Source organism: Chiloscyllium punctatum, chromosome 1 (genome assembly GCF_047496795.1).
Source record: "Chiloscyllium punctatum isolate Juve2018m chromosome 1, sChiPun1.3, whole genome shotgun sequence".
NCBI lineage: Eukaryota > Metazoa > Chordata > Chondrichthyes > Orectolobiformes > Hemiscylliidae > Chiloscyllium > Chiloscyllium punctatum.
The window spans coordinates 112,304,670-112,321,373 of record NC_092739.1 but is presented as its reverse complement, the minus strand read 5'-3'; the positions used below and the strand labels follow the sequence as shown (position 1 = coordinate 112,321,373).

The following is a 16,704-nucleotide window of genomic DNA, read 5'->3' as shown; positions in this document are numbered from 1 at the left end:
AAGTGTGCTGGGATGTTTTGCAGTTTTAAAATTAAGGGCAACACAGAATAGAAAATTTCCAGTGTGTGTTCTGTGAAGAATAATACATAGTACAATGACGAGGAAAGCAAAAGAGCCCAGATTTGAATTATTCTCAATGTTGGCTTTGTAGCTTTAAATTACAAAAAAAAGATAAATTGTTTCTTACCCCCATCCCGTTACAGCCCAACCGTCATTGGTCTTGTCAGCATAACCAGAGTTTTCAATAGTCCGTCTACATCAGTATCAAATTTCAGTTCAGAATTCATAACAGCAACATTGAAGTTAAAACCTCAGTTTTCAAAAGCTATTAATCTTGCCTTACATTGCATGCAAAATCCTGATTTGTTAAAGTTCACTGCTTTTGAATAGGGCTTTCCTCATTCCTTAATATTGTGAAGCCAGCTTATGCAAAAGGATACATATGCACATTGCCCACTTATGAAAAAAGTGCAACGAGACTGCCATTTCCTACTGCAACACCCTGACCAATCCAAATCTGCTGTCAGTTCTCAGACATAAGATTGGCAGTTAACTGTTCTAGCTACAACTCCATGCCAGTAATTTGCTCAACAAATCAGCACTCTTCCATCTGTTTTCCAAGTCTGTTTCTTGCATTCTCGTTCTGATGATTGATTACAGGATGAAAAGCGTCACATTTTTGTCTATTTTTTTGCAATGTTTAAGTTTTTTTTCCCTCTGTTGTGGTTACAACCACTTGGTCGATCCACTTAAATGGATGGGTGATGCACATGAACATTACATTGTGTATGGGGAAAAATACATGTGACTTCGTGAAGCTTGTTGTTCTAGTCCTGAGGGGCTTTATTAATATCATGAAAATGCATGTTCTGACTTGTCTGCCACTAGCAATGTTTTGAATTTTAGCAACCTATTGAATATGCCATTCTGCTAATTTTGCAGGGAAGTACTACAATTATGACAGTAGTAAGAAATGCTATGCAAATAGTGTGATGTCAGACCAGTGTGCTGGGCAGTGGTTTGTGAGAGCATGTGGCCTTGGAGAAGATGAATACGAGGTAATTCTATTAAATGTTTTTGATAATTGTATATATTTGAAGGATTGAATGGTGTGGCCAAAATTCTTAAAACATTTTGAGTAGACTTTTGATTGTTGGGGAAGTAGGGAGTTACAGGGGCAGACAGGAAAGTGAAGCTAAGATCACAACTAGATCGGCTATGACATTATTGAATGATGTAGTAGACTCAAAGGCTTAAGACTTAAAGTACTTGTGCTTTTCCTTCTTGTAACCCTTCACATTCTTGTCCCACAAATATCTACCTCTTGTCTGAAATTTTCATGCAGTCTTTTGGGATACATTCTAGAATCCCACTTTTTTTTTGTGTGAAATGCTTATTGCTGTCATGCCTGAGCAGCCTTACAATAATTTTACAAATGTTCCCCTTGTGGGCTTCTCTACCAGCTGTGAAGTTTTCTTTTTCTCTTTCTAGCCTAACAATTTTAATATCTCATTTATCTATTGTATAGAGTTGTTTTCTCTTCCAGGTGAAACATGAAACCTGGGAGTTTGGCTTGGGACATATGTGCTTAGGAAGAATTGGAAAGAGGCACTGAAATGAGCCCTTAGCCATCACTTCTAGCCAAACCAGAGGGGATTGAGTTATGAAGCCTCTAGTATATGCTACAAACTCCTTTTTAAATTAGAAAATTCTGTCCAACCCACGTATGTTAATTCTGGTGGATTTATCGCCATTAGGAATCGGGCCACATATATTCTGGTCTTGCCCAAAATCTACTTGCTTACTGTTCAGCCCATCTGAACAGTCTGTCAATATTGTCCTGGAATCTAAGGCTTTCCTTCTCACTATTAACCACATAGTCAGTGTGTCATCTGCAAACTTGCTGATCATACCTCTGACATTCATGTCTACATCATTAATGGACACAACAAATATAGGGGTATTCAGCACCAAATCCTGTGGACGTAGGTTTCCAGTTGCAAATATACCTCCAAACATTAACCCTCTGCTTCCTGTTACTAAGCAAATTTTGGATTCAGTTTGCCAATTTGCCCTGGATCCCTTGGGCTCTTCACTTCTCAACCAGCATGCCATGCATGATCGTGTCAAAAGCCATACTGAAGTCCATGTAGACGACATCAACTGCACTGTACACCTTATTACCGCCATAAACTTCAATCAAATCTATTAGGGGAGGTGAAGGCCTAATGGTTTTATCACTGGACTGTTAATTCAAAGAGCATGATAACATTCTGGGGACTCTGGTTCAAATTCCAGCTTGGCAGGTGGTGGAATTTGAGTTCAATAAAATATGTGGATTTAAGAATCGAATGATGACCATGAATTGTTGATTGCCAGAAAGCTAACTGGTTCACTGCCCCCAGGTTAAGAAGGCATACGGTATGTTAGGTTTCATTGGTAGAGGATTGAGTTCCAGAACCGCAATATCATGCTGTAACTATACAAAATGCTGGTGTGGCCACACTTGGAATATTGTGTACAGTTCTGGTCGCCCCATTACAGAAAGGATGTGGAAGCATTGGGAAAGGTGCAGAGGATGTTGCCTGGTCTGGAGGGAAGGCCTTATGAGGAAAGGCTGAGAGACTTGGGTCTGTTCTCATTGGAAAGAAGAAGGCTAAGGGGGGATTTGATTGAGACATACAAGATGGTCAGAGGATTATTTAGGGTAGACAGAGAAAGACTTTTTCCTAGGATAATGACATCCGCTTGTTTGAGAGGGCATAACTACAAATTGAGGGGTGATAGATTTAAGACAGATTTCAGAAGCAAGTTCTTTACGCAGGGAGTGGTAAGGGCGTGGAATGCCGTATGTGCTAATGTAGTCAACTCAGCCACATTAGGGAGATTTAAACAATCCTTAAATAAGCACATGGATGATTTTGGGATAGTATAGGGGGACCAGCTGAGAATAGTTCACAGGTCGGCGCAGCATAGAGGGCCAAAGGGCCTGTTCTGCTCTGTATTTTTCTATGTTCTATGTTCTAAAATGCCATCCTTACCTGGTCCTAACCTTTATGTGATTCCTGACCCACAGCAATGTGATTAACTCTTAACTGGCCTCTAGGCAATTAGAGATGGGTAATAAATGCTGCCTAACCAGCAACACCGTCATCCTGTGAATGAATAAAGAAAAGTTAGAAAAGATCTGCCTGCTACAAAGCCTAGGTGACTATCCTTGATTAATCCTTCTCTCATAAAGGAGATTAACTCTGTCCCTCAGATTGTTTGTCCCCCAATAATTTCCCTACTACAAATGTTAGACTTGATGGCCTGTAGTTTCCTGGTTTTTCCCATTACTCGTTTTTGAATAGTGGTTTCACATGAGCTGTCTTCTAATCCTCTAGCACCCATCCCGTGCCCAAAGAGGATCTAAAAATTAATATTGGACCCCCTGGTCTGCCACAGCTGCTACAAGATGCACTGCAGAAACTCACTTGAGGCTCCCTCATCAGCACTTTCTAAACTTGTGATCCATACAACCTAGAATGGTAAGGGCAGCAGATGCATGGGTATACCATGACTTGTCAGTTCCGAGCCATACACCATCCTGATTTGGAAGTTTGGTTTCATTTCCTTTGGTATCACTGGGGCTAAATCATGGAATTACTTCCCTAACAGCAATGTGGATGTATGTTCTACAGCAGTTTAATAAGGTAGCTAATCTCTATCTTCTCAAGGGCAATTGTTGATTGACCATAAATGTTGGCCTTTTCAGCATGGATATTCCATGAAAGTATATTTTTAGTAAAAATTCTACAATATTATGGACCACATACACAGTGATAATGAAGCCATTTAGAAAAGGTAATGTGCAGGATTTACACAATGCTGGTGGAATACCAGAATCTGTGCATCTTGCTGTCAAGCTCTTAGGAAATGGTCCTGGACCATAGGAAGAAAGGAAGGCTAGTAGGAATATTTCTACTCTTTATCCTAATTTTTATTTTTCAAAAGTCTGCGAAGTCTGGACATAATTTCAAGTAGATTACTTGAATGTTGCATCATCCTTGCAAGATGCCTGTTGAAGAAACAATTACAACATCAATGGCAATCATTGCCGATAAAACTTAATTTTGCACTTTCTGATAAATAATGGCCCTAGCTTGATTACAACCTATAATGTGAAAATATAGCTCATCCTGCCCCTCTGCTTCATTTACCTGCAACTTGTAAAAATTGTTAAATACTGTTATCAATGTTTGTAAAGCTCAAAATTATTTCGAGTCTTTTTTTTTTGTCCCCCTCCACTGCAATTTGATTTCTGGAAACGCCTTTGGGTGCCAGCAGACATCTAATCTAAATAATTCTTGAAGTATAAGCCATGATTAGAAATTATTTAAGGGAAGACACTCAATTAAGCCTGATCCTTTTCATGTCCTGTCCTAAGATTCATGTATTTTCTAAATTGGATCTCTATTCAGTATCAGGAGCAGGAGCTTTGGCTATATTATTGTTCCATTTTCTAATCCTTTTCTAGTTTAAGGGGACCACATTTTAAATTGCCTATGTGTGGCTAAAATCAAGAAATTTAGATCAAACAGATTAACCCTAAAAAGTGTCTGTTCTGTATAGCATAGTAGTATTGTGAAATTAATGCATTTACTCAAGATTATTGTGTGCCTTCAGTCTGTTTCCCTAAATAATTGGACAGTGGGACTGTATCGACACAGTAAACTTACACCTGAAATTTGCTGGATGGTTTAGTTTTAGGCTATGGTTTGTTTATCTGGTGAGGTGAGATGAAGCATTTTCTTGCTTGAAAAATAATTGATAAACAAGATTGTTTCACATCAATTTGGAAAATCGTGGAAGAGGTTTCAGAGGCATAAGGCTGAATTTCTTGTCTGCCCTGTGTTGGTGAATAGTTGAAAATTGATAAATATGTAATGTGTATGTGTATATCACATTATGCTGCTAAAATAAAAATGTTATTTAATATTTACAGGTATTTCCAAAAGCTCATGTATTATCAGCACTAAAGACAATCTTCGACTTGAATGTAATGAGTTTTGCCAATGGGACTATGGGTGCAGTAAATGGAATGAGACCCAATGGTACAATAGACACATCCAGTGTCCAATCAGATGAGGTTTGGATTGGGGTAGTCTATGGTCTGGCTGCCACCATGATACAAGAGGTGAGTTATTAAGAAAGATGTTATAACTCAATAGTGGGATGTTTTTCCACTGGAACATAAGTTGAGGGGTGACCTTATACAGGTCTATAAAATTGATGGTTGACTATCATAAAAACCCATCTGGTTCACTAGTATATTTTTAGAGTATTAAATATGCCATCCTCGCCTTGTCTGGCCAACATGTGACTCCAGATCCACAGCAACGTGGTTGACTGTCTTTGAAATCGGCGAAAGTAAGGACTGCAGATTCTGGAGATCAGAGTCAAGAGTATGGTGCTGGAAAAGCACAGCAGATCAGGTAGCATTCGAGAACCAGGAAAATCGAAGTTTCGGGTAAAAGCCCTTCATCCTAGCAAACCATCCAGTTGTACTGATTGCTACAAAGTCTCAAAGAAATGAAACCAGACTGATCACCTGATGTTGACCTAGACACTAGAAAAAACACTGACAGAAACAGCCCTGTCGACCCTGCAAAGTCGTCCTTACTAACATCTGGGGGCTCTCACAAAACCAGGAGAGCTGTCTCGGACTAGTTAAGCAACAGCCATACTCGTGGAATCATACCTTATAGGCAATGTCCCAGATACCACCATCACTGTCCCCAATGGATATGTCTTGTCCCAAGACAAGATGGATATGCAGGACAGACCCAGCAGAAGTGGCAGCAAAGTGATGTACAGTTGGGAGGGAGTTGCCCTGGGAGTCCTCAACATTGATTCTGGACCCCATGAAGACTCTTGCTTTCAAGTTAAACATGGGCAAGGAAACCTCCTTCTGATTATCACGTACCATCCTCTCTCAGCTAATGAATTCGTACTGCTCCATGTTGAGCAACACTTAGTGCTCCACCCTCAGTGCTTCCTCTAAGGGCGCAAAGTTGTACTCTTGGGTGGGACATTTTGACATCCACCACCAAGAGTGGTTTAGCAGCAGCACTACAGATTAAGCCGGTGAGGTCCTAAAGGATATTGCTGCTAATTGGCTCCGCAGCAGATGATGAGAGAACTGATAAAAAGAAAAAACAATAAGCTAACTGTGGATGCATTTGTTCATGTCAGTATCGGTAAGAGTGACTACCACATAGTCCTTGTGGCGACAAAGTCTGATCTTCATACTGAGAATAACTTCCACCGTGTTCTGTTCCGCAATCACCATTCTAAATTGGACAAACTTAGAACAAATCTAGCAACTCAGGACTGGGTATCCATGAGGTGCTGTAGACCATCAACAACAACAGAATTGTACTCCAACACAATCTAACCTCATTGGCCAGAAAACGCCTATTCAACCATTACCATCAAGCCAGGGGATCAATCTTGGTTCAATGGAGAGTGCAGGAGGGCATGCCAGGGGTGGCACCAGGCATACCTGAAAATGATGTGTATACCTGGTGAAGCTACCAAACGTGAGTACTTGCATACAAAACAGCATAAGCAGCGAGTAATTGAAAAAGCTAACCGATCCCATAACCAACAGATCAGATCTAAGCCCTGCAAGCCTGTCACATCCAGTTGTGAATGGTGGTGGATAATTAAACACCTCCACTGAAGGAGGAGGAGGCTAGGCAAATAACCCCATCCTCAATGATGTAAGAGCACAGCACAACAAAAGGTTGAAGCATTCGCAGCCGTCTTAAGCTAGAACTGCCCATTGGAATATTCATCTCAGCTGCTGCCAGTGGTCCCCAGCATTACAGATACCAGTCTTCAGCCAATTCAATTCACTCCACGTGACACCAGGGAAACAGTTGGAGACACCTGGATACTACAAAAAGCTACTGGTCCTGTCAACATTCTTGCAATAGTACTGAAGACTTGTTCTCCGGAACTTGCAGCTCCCCTAGCCAAGTTGTTCCCGTGCAGTTGAAACACTGGCATTTATCTGGCAATGTGGAAAATTGCCCAGGTATGACCTGTACATAAAAAGCAAGTCAAATCCAACCCAGCCAATTACTGCCCCTATCAATCTACTCTTGATCATCAGTAAAGTGATGGAACATATCGTCAACAGTGCTATCAAACAGCACCTGCTTGGTGATGCCCAATTTGGGTTTCATCAAAGCCACTCTGCTCCTAACCTTATTATAGCCTTGGTTCAATCATAGAGAAAAGAGCTGAATTCCAGAGGTAAGAGTGACAGCCCTTGACATCAAGGAGTCCTAAGAAAACTAAAATCAATGGGTATCGGGGAGCAGACTCTCCACTGATTAGAGTCATACCTGGCATGGCTATGGTTGTTGGACGTCAGTCATCTCCGCTTCAAGACATCTCTGCAGGAGTTCCTCAGTGCAGTGTCCTAGGCCATCAGCTGCTTCCCTCCATCATTAAGGTCAGAAGTAGGATGTTTGACTGCACGATGCTCAGCACCTTTTGTGACTCCTCAGATACTGAAGCAGTCCATGTCCAAATGCAACGAGAACTGTACAGTATTCGGGCTTGGGCTAACAAGTGGCAAGTAACATTCACACCACAAACGCCGAGCTATGACTATCACCAATAAGAGACCATTTAACCACTGCCCCTTGAAATTCAGTGGTGTTACCATCACTGAATTCCCTCACTATTAACATCTTTGGAGGTGGGGGGGGGGGGGGGGTACCATTGATGAGAAACTCAGTCTTATCTGCCACGTAAACACAGTGGCTACAAGAGCAGGTTCGAGGCTAGGAATACTGTGGCGATCAACACCTGACTCCCCAAAGCCTGTCGATCATCTACAAAGCACAAAGTCAGGATGTGATTGAGTACTCCCCACTTGCTTGGATGAGTGCATTTCCAACAACATTCAAGTTTGGCATCATCCTGGACAAAGTAACCTGCATGATTTGGCACCACACGCATACACTCCCTCCTCCACCAATGCTCCGTTGCAGCTTGACCTACAAGATGCACTGCAGAAATTCACCAAAGATCCTCAGAATATGACTCCCATAGTACAGGTATATTCTGACCTACCAGCATCACTGTAGTATACAGTCAGCAAGGAGTTGCCCTGAGATTCTTCAGCATTTGACTCTGGATTCTCTGAAGTCTCATAACATCAAGTCAAACATAGGGGAAGGAAACCTTCTGATTACCATATGCAAGGGTGCAGAAAGTATCTTGGGTGGGAGAGTTTAGTGTTTCAGTGGCAAAGTTAATGACCAGGCTGGCTGAGTTCTAAAGGACATAGCTGTTGGACTTGATTCATGGCAAGTGATAAGGGGATCAACAAGAGCGAAAAATCTACTTTATCTTTCCATCATCAGCCCATCATAAAATCAGTGGGAGTGATTTGCATGCATTCCTTATGGAGACAAAGTTCCGTCTTCACATTAAGGAAACCGATTATTGTTGTGTGACACTACCATTGTGTGAAATGGGGTAGATTTCAAACAGATCTAGCAACTCAAATCTGGGCATCCATTTAAGCTCAGTGCTATCAACCATACTGGTAGTGTACAAAACCAGTCTGTAACCTCGTTGCACATCTCCCTTTACCTTTTGCCATGAAATCTGGAGATCAACACTGGTTCTATGAGGCATGTCGGAGAGCATGCTAACCTGAGATGTCAACCTGGTGAAGTTTCGACACAGGACTGCTTGCATGCCAAACAACAGCAACACCCAATAGACCAGGGTAAGTGATCAGATTTGCAGTCCTGAGACATCTGTTTATAAATTGTGATGAACAACTAAACCACTATCAGGAATTGGAGGCTCCAAAATATCACCATCCTTGATTTTAATGGGGTAGTTCACCACATCCCTGCAAAAGACACAGCTGAAACGTTTGCATCTATCTTTAGCCAGGACTACCTAGTGCTGTTTTATCTCGATCACCTCCTCAGGTCCCAGCAACACAGGTGCAAACTTCAACCACCTTGATTTGTTAATGATATTGAGGAATATTGAGAAATTTCTGTAAACACTGGATACTGCAAAGGCTATTAGACCTCACAACTTTACAGCAATAACATTGATGACTTGTGCTCCAGAATAAGCTCAGCCTCTCGCCAAGTATTTCCAGCACTGCTAAAACTCCAACGTCTGTTTGAAAATGTGGAAAATTGTCCAGGTGTATCCTGTGCAAAGAAAACAGGATCAATCCAAGCCAGTCAATTGCTCTTCTATGAGGTTACCTCTCTCTATTAGCAAAGTGATGGAAGACATAACTGCTTAACAATAATCTGCTTACTAATGCTTAGTTTCAGTTCTGACAGAGCCACTCAGCTCCTGACCGCATGACAACCTTGGTGCAAATATAGACCAAAGAGCTGAACTCTAGAGGTGGTGTGAAATTGAGGGCACATTAACAAAGTATGACACTACGGAGCCAAAGCAAAACCGAAGGAAATGGAAATTAAAGGGAAAGTTTTCTGCTGTTGAAGTAGATAGTTGGTGTTGGTCAAGCATCTCAACTCCAGGAATCACTGTCTGAGCTCCTTGAGAATAGTGACATATGCTCAACATTTCCAGCTGCTTCATCAATGATCTTTCCTCCATCTTAAGGGCACAAGTGGGAATGTTTACTTATGATTGCACAACATTTAACACCTTGGACACTGAAGCAGTCATGACTAATGCAGTAACTGGGGGGGACGGGGGGTTCCCATTGACCAGAATTTAAACTGAACCAGTCAACGTATAGATACTGTGGCTACAAGAGAAGGTCAGAGGCTGGGAATTTTGCAGCGAGTAACTTGCCTGCTATTTCCCAATGCTTGCCAGGCAGCATCAGGAGGTAACCCTTCAGGATGCGGGATGGGTGTAAGGGAAAGTGCATGTAAAGAGCTGCGGGGTGGGTTTGGGTCGGGGGCGCAGGGTGGTGAGGTAGATATAAATGAACACTGAGGGTACAACCTGGTTGGTCGATGAGAAGAATGGATGCAGTTGGTAGCTGGAAGGAAGGGTTGATCAGAGGAATGGAAGGAAGTAGGAAGGGCTGGGAAGGGAATTGGAGGATGGAAAGGAAGGTTATTTCAAATTGGAGAACCCCATGTTGAGTCTTCTGGGCTGTAGGTATGACTGTATGCAGTGTTGAACCTCCAATTTGCAGTCTGATTCGCTGTGGCAATGGAGGAGGCAGAGGATGGTCATGTGGGAAGGGGAATTTCAAATAACCTCATTTCCCAGCCCCTTCCCCTCTCTTCCATTCCTCAGATCAACCCTTCCTTCCAGCCACCAATTGGATTCATTCTTCCCATTCCTCCCATTCACTTCACCTCACCTCACCCCACTGCCCACCTCCCCACCAAAAGCCATCCCACACTCCCCATTTATCTGCAGCTTCATTACATGTACCCCCAGTCATGAAGATGGGTTACACCCGAAACATTGACTTCTCCACCTCCTGATGCTGCCTGGCTTGCTGTGTTCTTCCAGCCTCCTGCTTATCCAACTCTGATTCCAACATCTGCAGTTTTTTTGTCTCCCTGAGAAATACAAGGTTAATAGATGCATGGGAACACCACTACCTGCACGTTCCTCTAGCTCTAAGCTTTGAAATATATCACTGCCCCTCCACTGCTGAGAGGTCAAAAGCCTGAATGTCCCTACACTCAAAGGAGTGAAGCAGTTTAAGAAAGCAGCTCACCACCACTTTCTCCAAAAGATTTTGGATACGAATAGGCAATAAGTGCTGGTCTAGTCAGCAATGCCCACTTCCCATGAATGAAAGAATTAAATGCTGTTTGTTGACCTCTTTCTTAACTTTTGGAAAAAACAAATTACTATGATTCTGAAGTAAGCGTGGGTGGCACGGTGGCACAGTGGTTAGCACTGCTGCCTCACAGCGCCAGAGACCCAGGTTCAATGCCTGCCTCAGGTGACTGACTGTGTGGAGTTTGCACATTCTCCCCGTGTCTGCGTGGGTTTCCTCCGAGTGCTCCGGTTTCCTCCCACAGTCCAAAAATGTGCAGGTTAGGTGAATTGGCCATGCTAAATTGCCTGTGGTGTTAGGTGAAGGGGTAAATGTAGGGGATTGGGTCTAGGTGGGTTGTGCTTCGGCGGGTCGGTGTAGACTTGTTGGGCCGAAGGGCCTGGTTCCACACTAAGTAATCTAATCTAAGGGGAATATGCTAAAAATACTTAAGCATGGCAGCATCTGTAGAGAGAGAGAGAGAGATACCAATTCAGTATTTCAGATTGACTTGAGATATCAACTGTTTCTCTGTCATTAAATGTTTTCTGGCTTGTATGTCTACTTGGAATAGCAAACCAAGGACAAAAGTGTGTGTGTGTGTGTGTGTGTGTGTGTGTGTGTGTACAAATGTAAATGCACATACATACAAACAAATCAAAAATTTTGTGGTTTCCAGACTTCTATAGCCAGGGGGTGTGGATAATCCTGGGAGAAAGTGAGGACTGCAGATGCTGGAGATCAGAGCTGAAAAATGTATTGCTGGAAAAATGCTGCAGGTCAGGCAGCATCCAAGGAACAAGAGAATCGACGTTTCCGGCATAAGCCCTTCAGATTTCAGAAGAACGGCTTATGCCCGAAATGTCGATTCTCCTGTTCCTTGGATGCTGCCTGACCTGCTGTGCTTTTCCAGCAACACATTTTTCAGTGTGGATAATCCTGCCAACTATGCTTGAACAATACTCATTATTTTCCAGCAATTGCCCATTAAACTAAATGTTAGGTTTTGTCTAATTAGTGCTGGTGCCTCAATCATCTGTTGTTATCAAAGCACCTACAAATCACTGTGAAAACTCAAACCTCCACTTCAAAGCTCTACAGAACTGACTTCCAAACTGCACGTCACCTACCACAACTTTATTTGCTTTAAAAGTAAGGAATTAATGATTGATCTCATCTGGGAAGATCTATACCGGAATGAAGAATTATTGGGGTGGCATGTGCAATGATAAATTAGTGGATGAATGTGCAGAGAACACGATCAAAGGTGGTGAAAAGGGAGAGGATAATTATCAAAAAAACTAGATCTGTAGGGTTGGAATCACATCTATCATAGTTGCTATACATCAGCGCTACCTAATGACTGTAGTAGGGACCTATACTTTTAAATTCAGGCTATCGACTTGCAAAAATTCTGCCTGACCTCTTTCTCAATTTTACACCCACCCTTACATGTGCTCCCCAAAATCTATCTTCCTCCTCCTCTGCCTGCATGCTTATTCCTATGCAGTGGTTATGAGTCGTTAGTTTGCATTATAACATATTTTTGAAATATAGTTTAACTTAAGATTCATTTAAAAATTAATTGTTTTCCTCTGGGGATTCACAGGGACTTGTCACTGAAGGTTTCAAGACTGCAGAAGGTACATACAGGACAGTATGGGAACAACTTGGCATGGCTTTTCAGACACCTGAAGCCTATTGCAAAAAGAACATTTATCGTTCATTGGCATATATGAGACCTCTGAGCATTTGGAGTATGCAGCTAGCACTGGACAAAATGCATGAGTAACTTGACTTGTCTGACATTCATATTTGTAAATGATGAGTGAGCTTCAGATTTGTCATTTACTTTCTTTAGTCAGTAATGCACCTCCAAACCCTAGCATCAATTAGAGCTTTGACTATTTTCCAAATATACCACTACTTCATTATATTACAGTAATATGCAAAGTGTGCAAAATAATTATAAAAATATTCCTCATTAAAGAGAAGATGCAAGATCAATTGTTTTTCATTCATGTCAAATGATGTCCTAAAAAATTTAATCAAGCACACTTCGTTATAACTTTAATTTATATTAAAGCCCTGAAAAATGTGCACTGGATTGAAACAGTTCAACAGCAAATTAATAGTAATAACAAAAATTGATATATTACGTTTTCAGATCTACGTGAGCATCTTAAATTTATGATATTCATTATGCAATACAAGGCTGAACCTAAACCTTTCAAGCAGCCTTGCCATTTTTTTTTTTTTGAAGACAAAAAGAGCACATTCCTGTTTTTGAAAGTTGACAGCAAAACATTGAAACCTTTTTTAGGCATATGGTCACTGGTGCTGTAGAATGTCAAGATAATACTTCACTTGGATTTATTTCAAACTATGAAGTACTCATGATTTCTGGCTCAGATAGTTCAATCATTAAACAACTTTCCAAATATCTTCATTCCAGATGTTATATTTTAGTTCCTGAAGGATTTGCTTTATGAAGTCAAAGGCATAGTCTAAATTGAAATGTTTGTGATGAATATGAATGATCACTAAGTTGTATATTTGCACTTTGTATATACAATCAGTAACAATCATTTAGAAAATCAATGCAATTTTACAAAACAGTTGTGAAAATGTTGATTTGAAATGTTTCTCAGACATTTCAATTTTTTTTGGTTAAACTTACTTTTGAACTGAAGAGTTTTAAACAAGGCAGTACTGTGTGTTAATCTTTTGTTTTTAAACTACCCTCATTTGGGTATGTAACAGATTTTTGACACCAAACGTGGTCGGGTTACTATGCATGAAATAATAAATTGTACATTTTTGTGTGTGTATATATGAATTTATTTTAGTCACTTTTTTCTATTTATTTGAGTACACTACAAATATATCATTTTGAATGAGTGCCCAACTGTGTATTACAATTGTTTGCAACTTTATTTTCAGTGTGAATTAAGCTAAATTACAGATGTAACTAATCACTTTTTTAGTGCAAAGTAATGGCCATTTTGAGGAGAAAGGAAATGTAGAATGTGGGGTAAAAATGCTGTAGGCTAACTATCTAACATCAACCCTGCAGTAAAATATATATCTTCAAAGGTCTATATTGTATACGGAAAACCAAATTCTGAAGATTAGAAGTAAAGAAATATTGAAAGTATACAGCCAACCAATAGAAAGAATGTTCGGTTAATGCCCTGAATTTTCAATGTTAGTTTTAGCATTATCTCTGAAAACCAAGTTCGTAATACATTGATATTTAAAGCCATCGAGGTTTCACTAAAACTTGCTCTGTTTTACAAACATTTATTTTTGTTTTGATCATTTCTTGGACTTGTTTTCTAAATCTAGTACACAAAACAAACTCAAACCTATCCAAATGTTGATTCACTTTTATTATTCTGAACATATTCTAAATGGCAATTTTCTATGTTCCCCTTTCTAACTTATCTACACTTCTTGTTGGATTTCTTGTCAGTGTTTGATGTTGTGCTGTTGGCTTTTTTTTAATATAACCTCCACCAACAAGAACCAAGTGTAGGTGGTTCACAAGAAAGAAAATCATTAATGTTGTAATCACCTTGAGGTATGCCTCACAGTAATGAACAAGCTTGGTAGCACAGTCGAATTCTTATATGCAGCAAGTTGAAAGACCAAATTGAAGACTGCTTTGAAGATCTAGAGTTTAAGTTCCACTTCAGGGTGGGAAGGGGGGTTGTTAGTATACTGTATACTATCTATTTCAATTTTTTGCTGAAGTTAAGTTTTATCTCCCATACTCTAATGTGTGGATCATTTGGTCTCTGCTGATATGACTGACTTGAAGATTTGAGAATTAAAAACAGAGTGAAAGTAAGACAGTCTATTGTGCTCATACTTCAATTGTAGAACCTAGTGCATTTTAAAAATAATTAAGTCGAGAGCAACTTATTTTAAAAGTTCCTAATTTCAATGATAAACATTTTGACCAGTGTTATTTTTGGAGAACAAAATATACAACTGTACAGAATAATGCAAAACAACATGGCAATGAGTTGTCATTCAGTTCTCCTGTCTGCTTGACAATTCAGTTCAATGAGGCTTGATCTGTAATTCCATTTATAGTCCTTGTACAGTTCCATTTATTTTCATACTCTTTCCCAATATAAATTTATCAATTAGCATTTTGAATTTTTTAAACGTCTTGGCCTTGACAGGTTTTGGGGACAGTTCTAGATTTCAAAGAACCTTTTGGAGGGGATAGCAAGCCAGAAAAAAAATTAAAAATAAAACTTTAATGTCTGTGAATCTGGATCACCTTCTATACACTGGGAATTTGCTTCTTTCTGATGTGAAGATGTCAATGTGGGATTGGGTAGGACATTCAGAAGTCACACAACACCAGGTTATAATCCAACAGGTTTATTTGAAATCACAAGCTTTTGAAGTGCGCTCCTTCAGGTAAAGTCGTCAATATCTTCACCTTATTAAGGAGCAGCACTCCGAAAGATTATGATCCCAAATAAGCCTGTTCGGCTATAACCGGGTATCATGTGACTTCTAACATAGTTTCTTTATGACTTGGACTTCTCATTGCTTCACAAACTTAGAACTATGTTACAGGTCAGTTTGCAGCAAAAACAATTCTAATTAGTATACTTTATAAAAAAAAACTTGACAATTTTTTTCCCCAAAAGCTGTACAGTAAAATGAAGCAGAGGCCAGATTAAGTTGTTCCTCTGTGATTTAATTAAGACTATTTAATAGACATCGGAAGTGGATGAGGTAATTATACTAATAGCTGTCTGAAATGAGTTCACTCTAGAAACAGCTCGTGGATGTAATGTTTCTCCTTATTTATCTTTTTGCCTTTTACCCCATCCTTCACAAAGCAGTGCTGCTGTCAGCCTAATGAATGCTTCTACGATTGCTGTTCATCTGATGGTTCAGAAGTATAGTTTAAATTGTGCCTGGATTAAACCTGAACCTTTGATAGGTTAATGTGATTCTTCTTTTAACTTTAGATTTTTATGCTCAAATATTTATTTTTAATTATTCAACTATTACATAGAATGGTGGCAATCAGCATCTAGGGCATGTATATTGTTTATTACTATCCACAGTGCTTTATTGGGGGTAACAAAATGCATGTTTTGTTGAATATCATTACATACAGATGTTAATTGCAATGGTCTGCATGTTTTATAGTCTCGTAGTTATTACGTAATGAATTCCGATTGCATGCTAAATATAACAATCAGTAAAACAGTGATTCATGCTTTAGGAGAACATTAATTGATATTTGTAAATGTAAGTTTGCACCTTTTTTGCTTAAATTGTAAATAATTTTTAATATACATATGCTACAAAGAAATCAAGTAAAATATTCTGAGAATCTCTTTTATTTTTGTATTTTTAACAGAAATGCAGCCGTCATTTGATCTATTTTCCTGGTTTTACTTTGTTGATATATAGAATCTTGAATAAAAGTGGCTCCACAGCATTTACTATTGTTCCCAAAAGTCAGTAGCAAATCAGTTTCATACACGCCTTATTATTGGGGTGCATTTGTTTACCCTACTTTGTATCACTGCTGAAACTTTGCTATGAGAACATTATTCTTTGATTATTATTTTTAGAAAACTGCCATTTAATAACAAAGTGGGCCAAATAACCTTAAGTGACTAACCCTGGTAAGCAAGACTATGGCTGATGATGAAACTAAATTAAAAGGTAACAGGATAAATTAATCTACCAGAAGGGATTGGCAGGAGAGCATGCCAGCAAAAAGACTCTGACACCTCCACCTAGAATTCTTCGTGTGGAAGCAGGCCATCAGGTTTCCACAGATCCTTTGAACTGCATCCTGTAACCTTGCATTTCCCATGGCTAACCCACCTAACCTGCACATCCCTAGACACTATCGGCAA

The 16,704-nt window shown here is 39.9% G+C and overlaps 1 protein-coding gene across 1 annotated transcript in view; it reads left to right on the top strand.

Moving 5' to 3' along the window:
• The window catches only part of gba2 (glucosidase, beta (bile acid) 2), a 68,173-nt gene extending 54,544 nt beyond the window's left edge, over window positions 1-13,629 (top strand). The window contains exons 15-17 of the mRNA XM_072572188.1: window positions 943-1,058; window positions 4,988-5,179; window positions 12,408-13,629. Coding sequence (XP_072428289.1) covers window positions 943-1,058; window positions 4,988-5,179; window positions 12,408-12,590 — 491 coding nt within the window. The 3' untranslated portion in view covers window positions 12,591-13,629. The remainder of the gene's footprint in view (window positions 1-942; window positions 1,059-4,987; window positions 5,180-12,407) is intronic.
• Window positions 13,630-16,704: the final 3,075 nt, after the last annotated feature.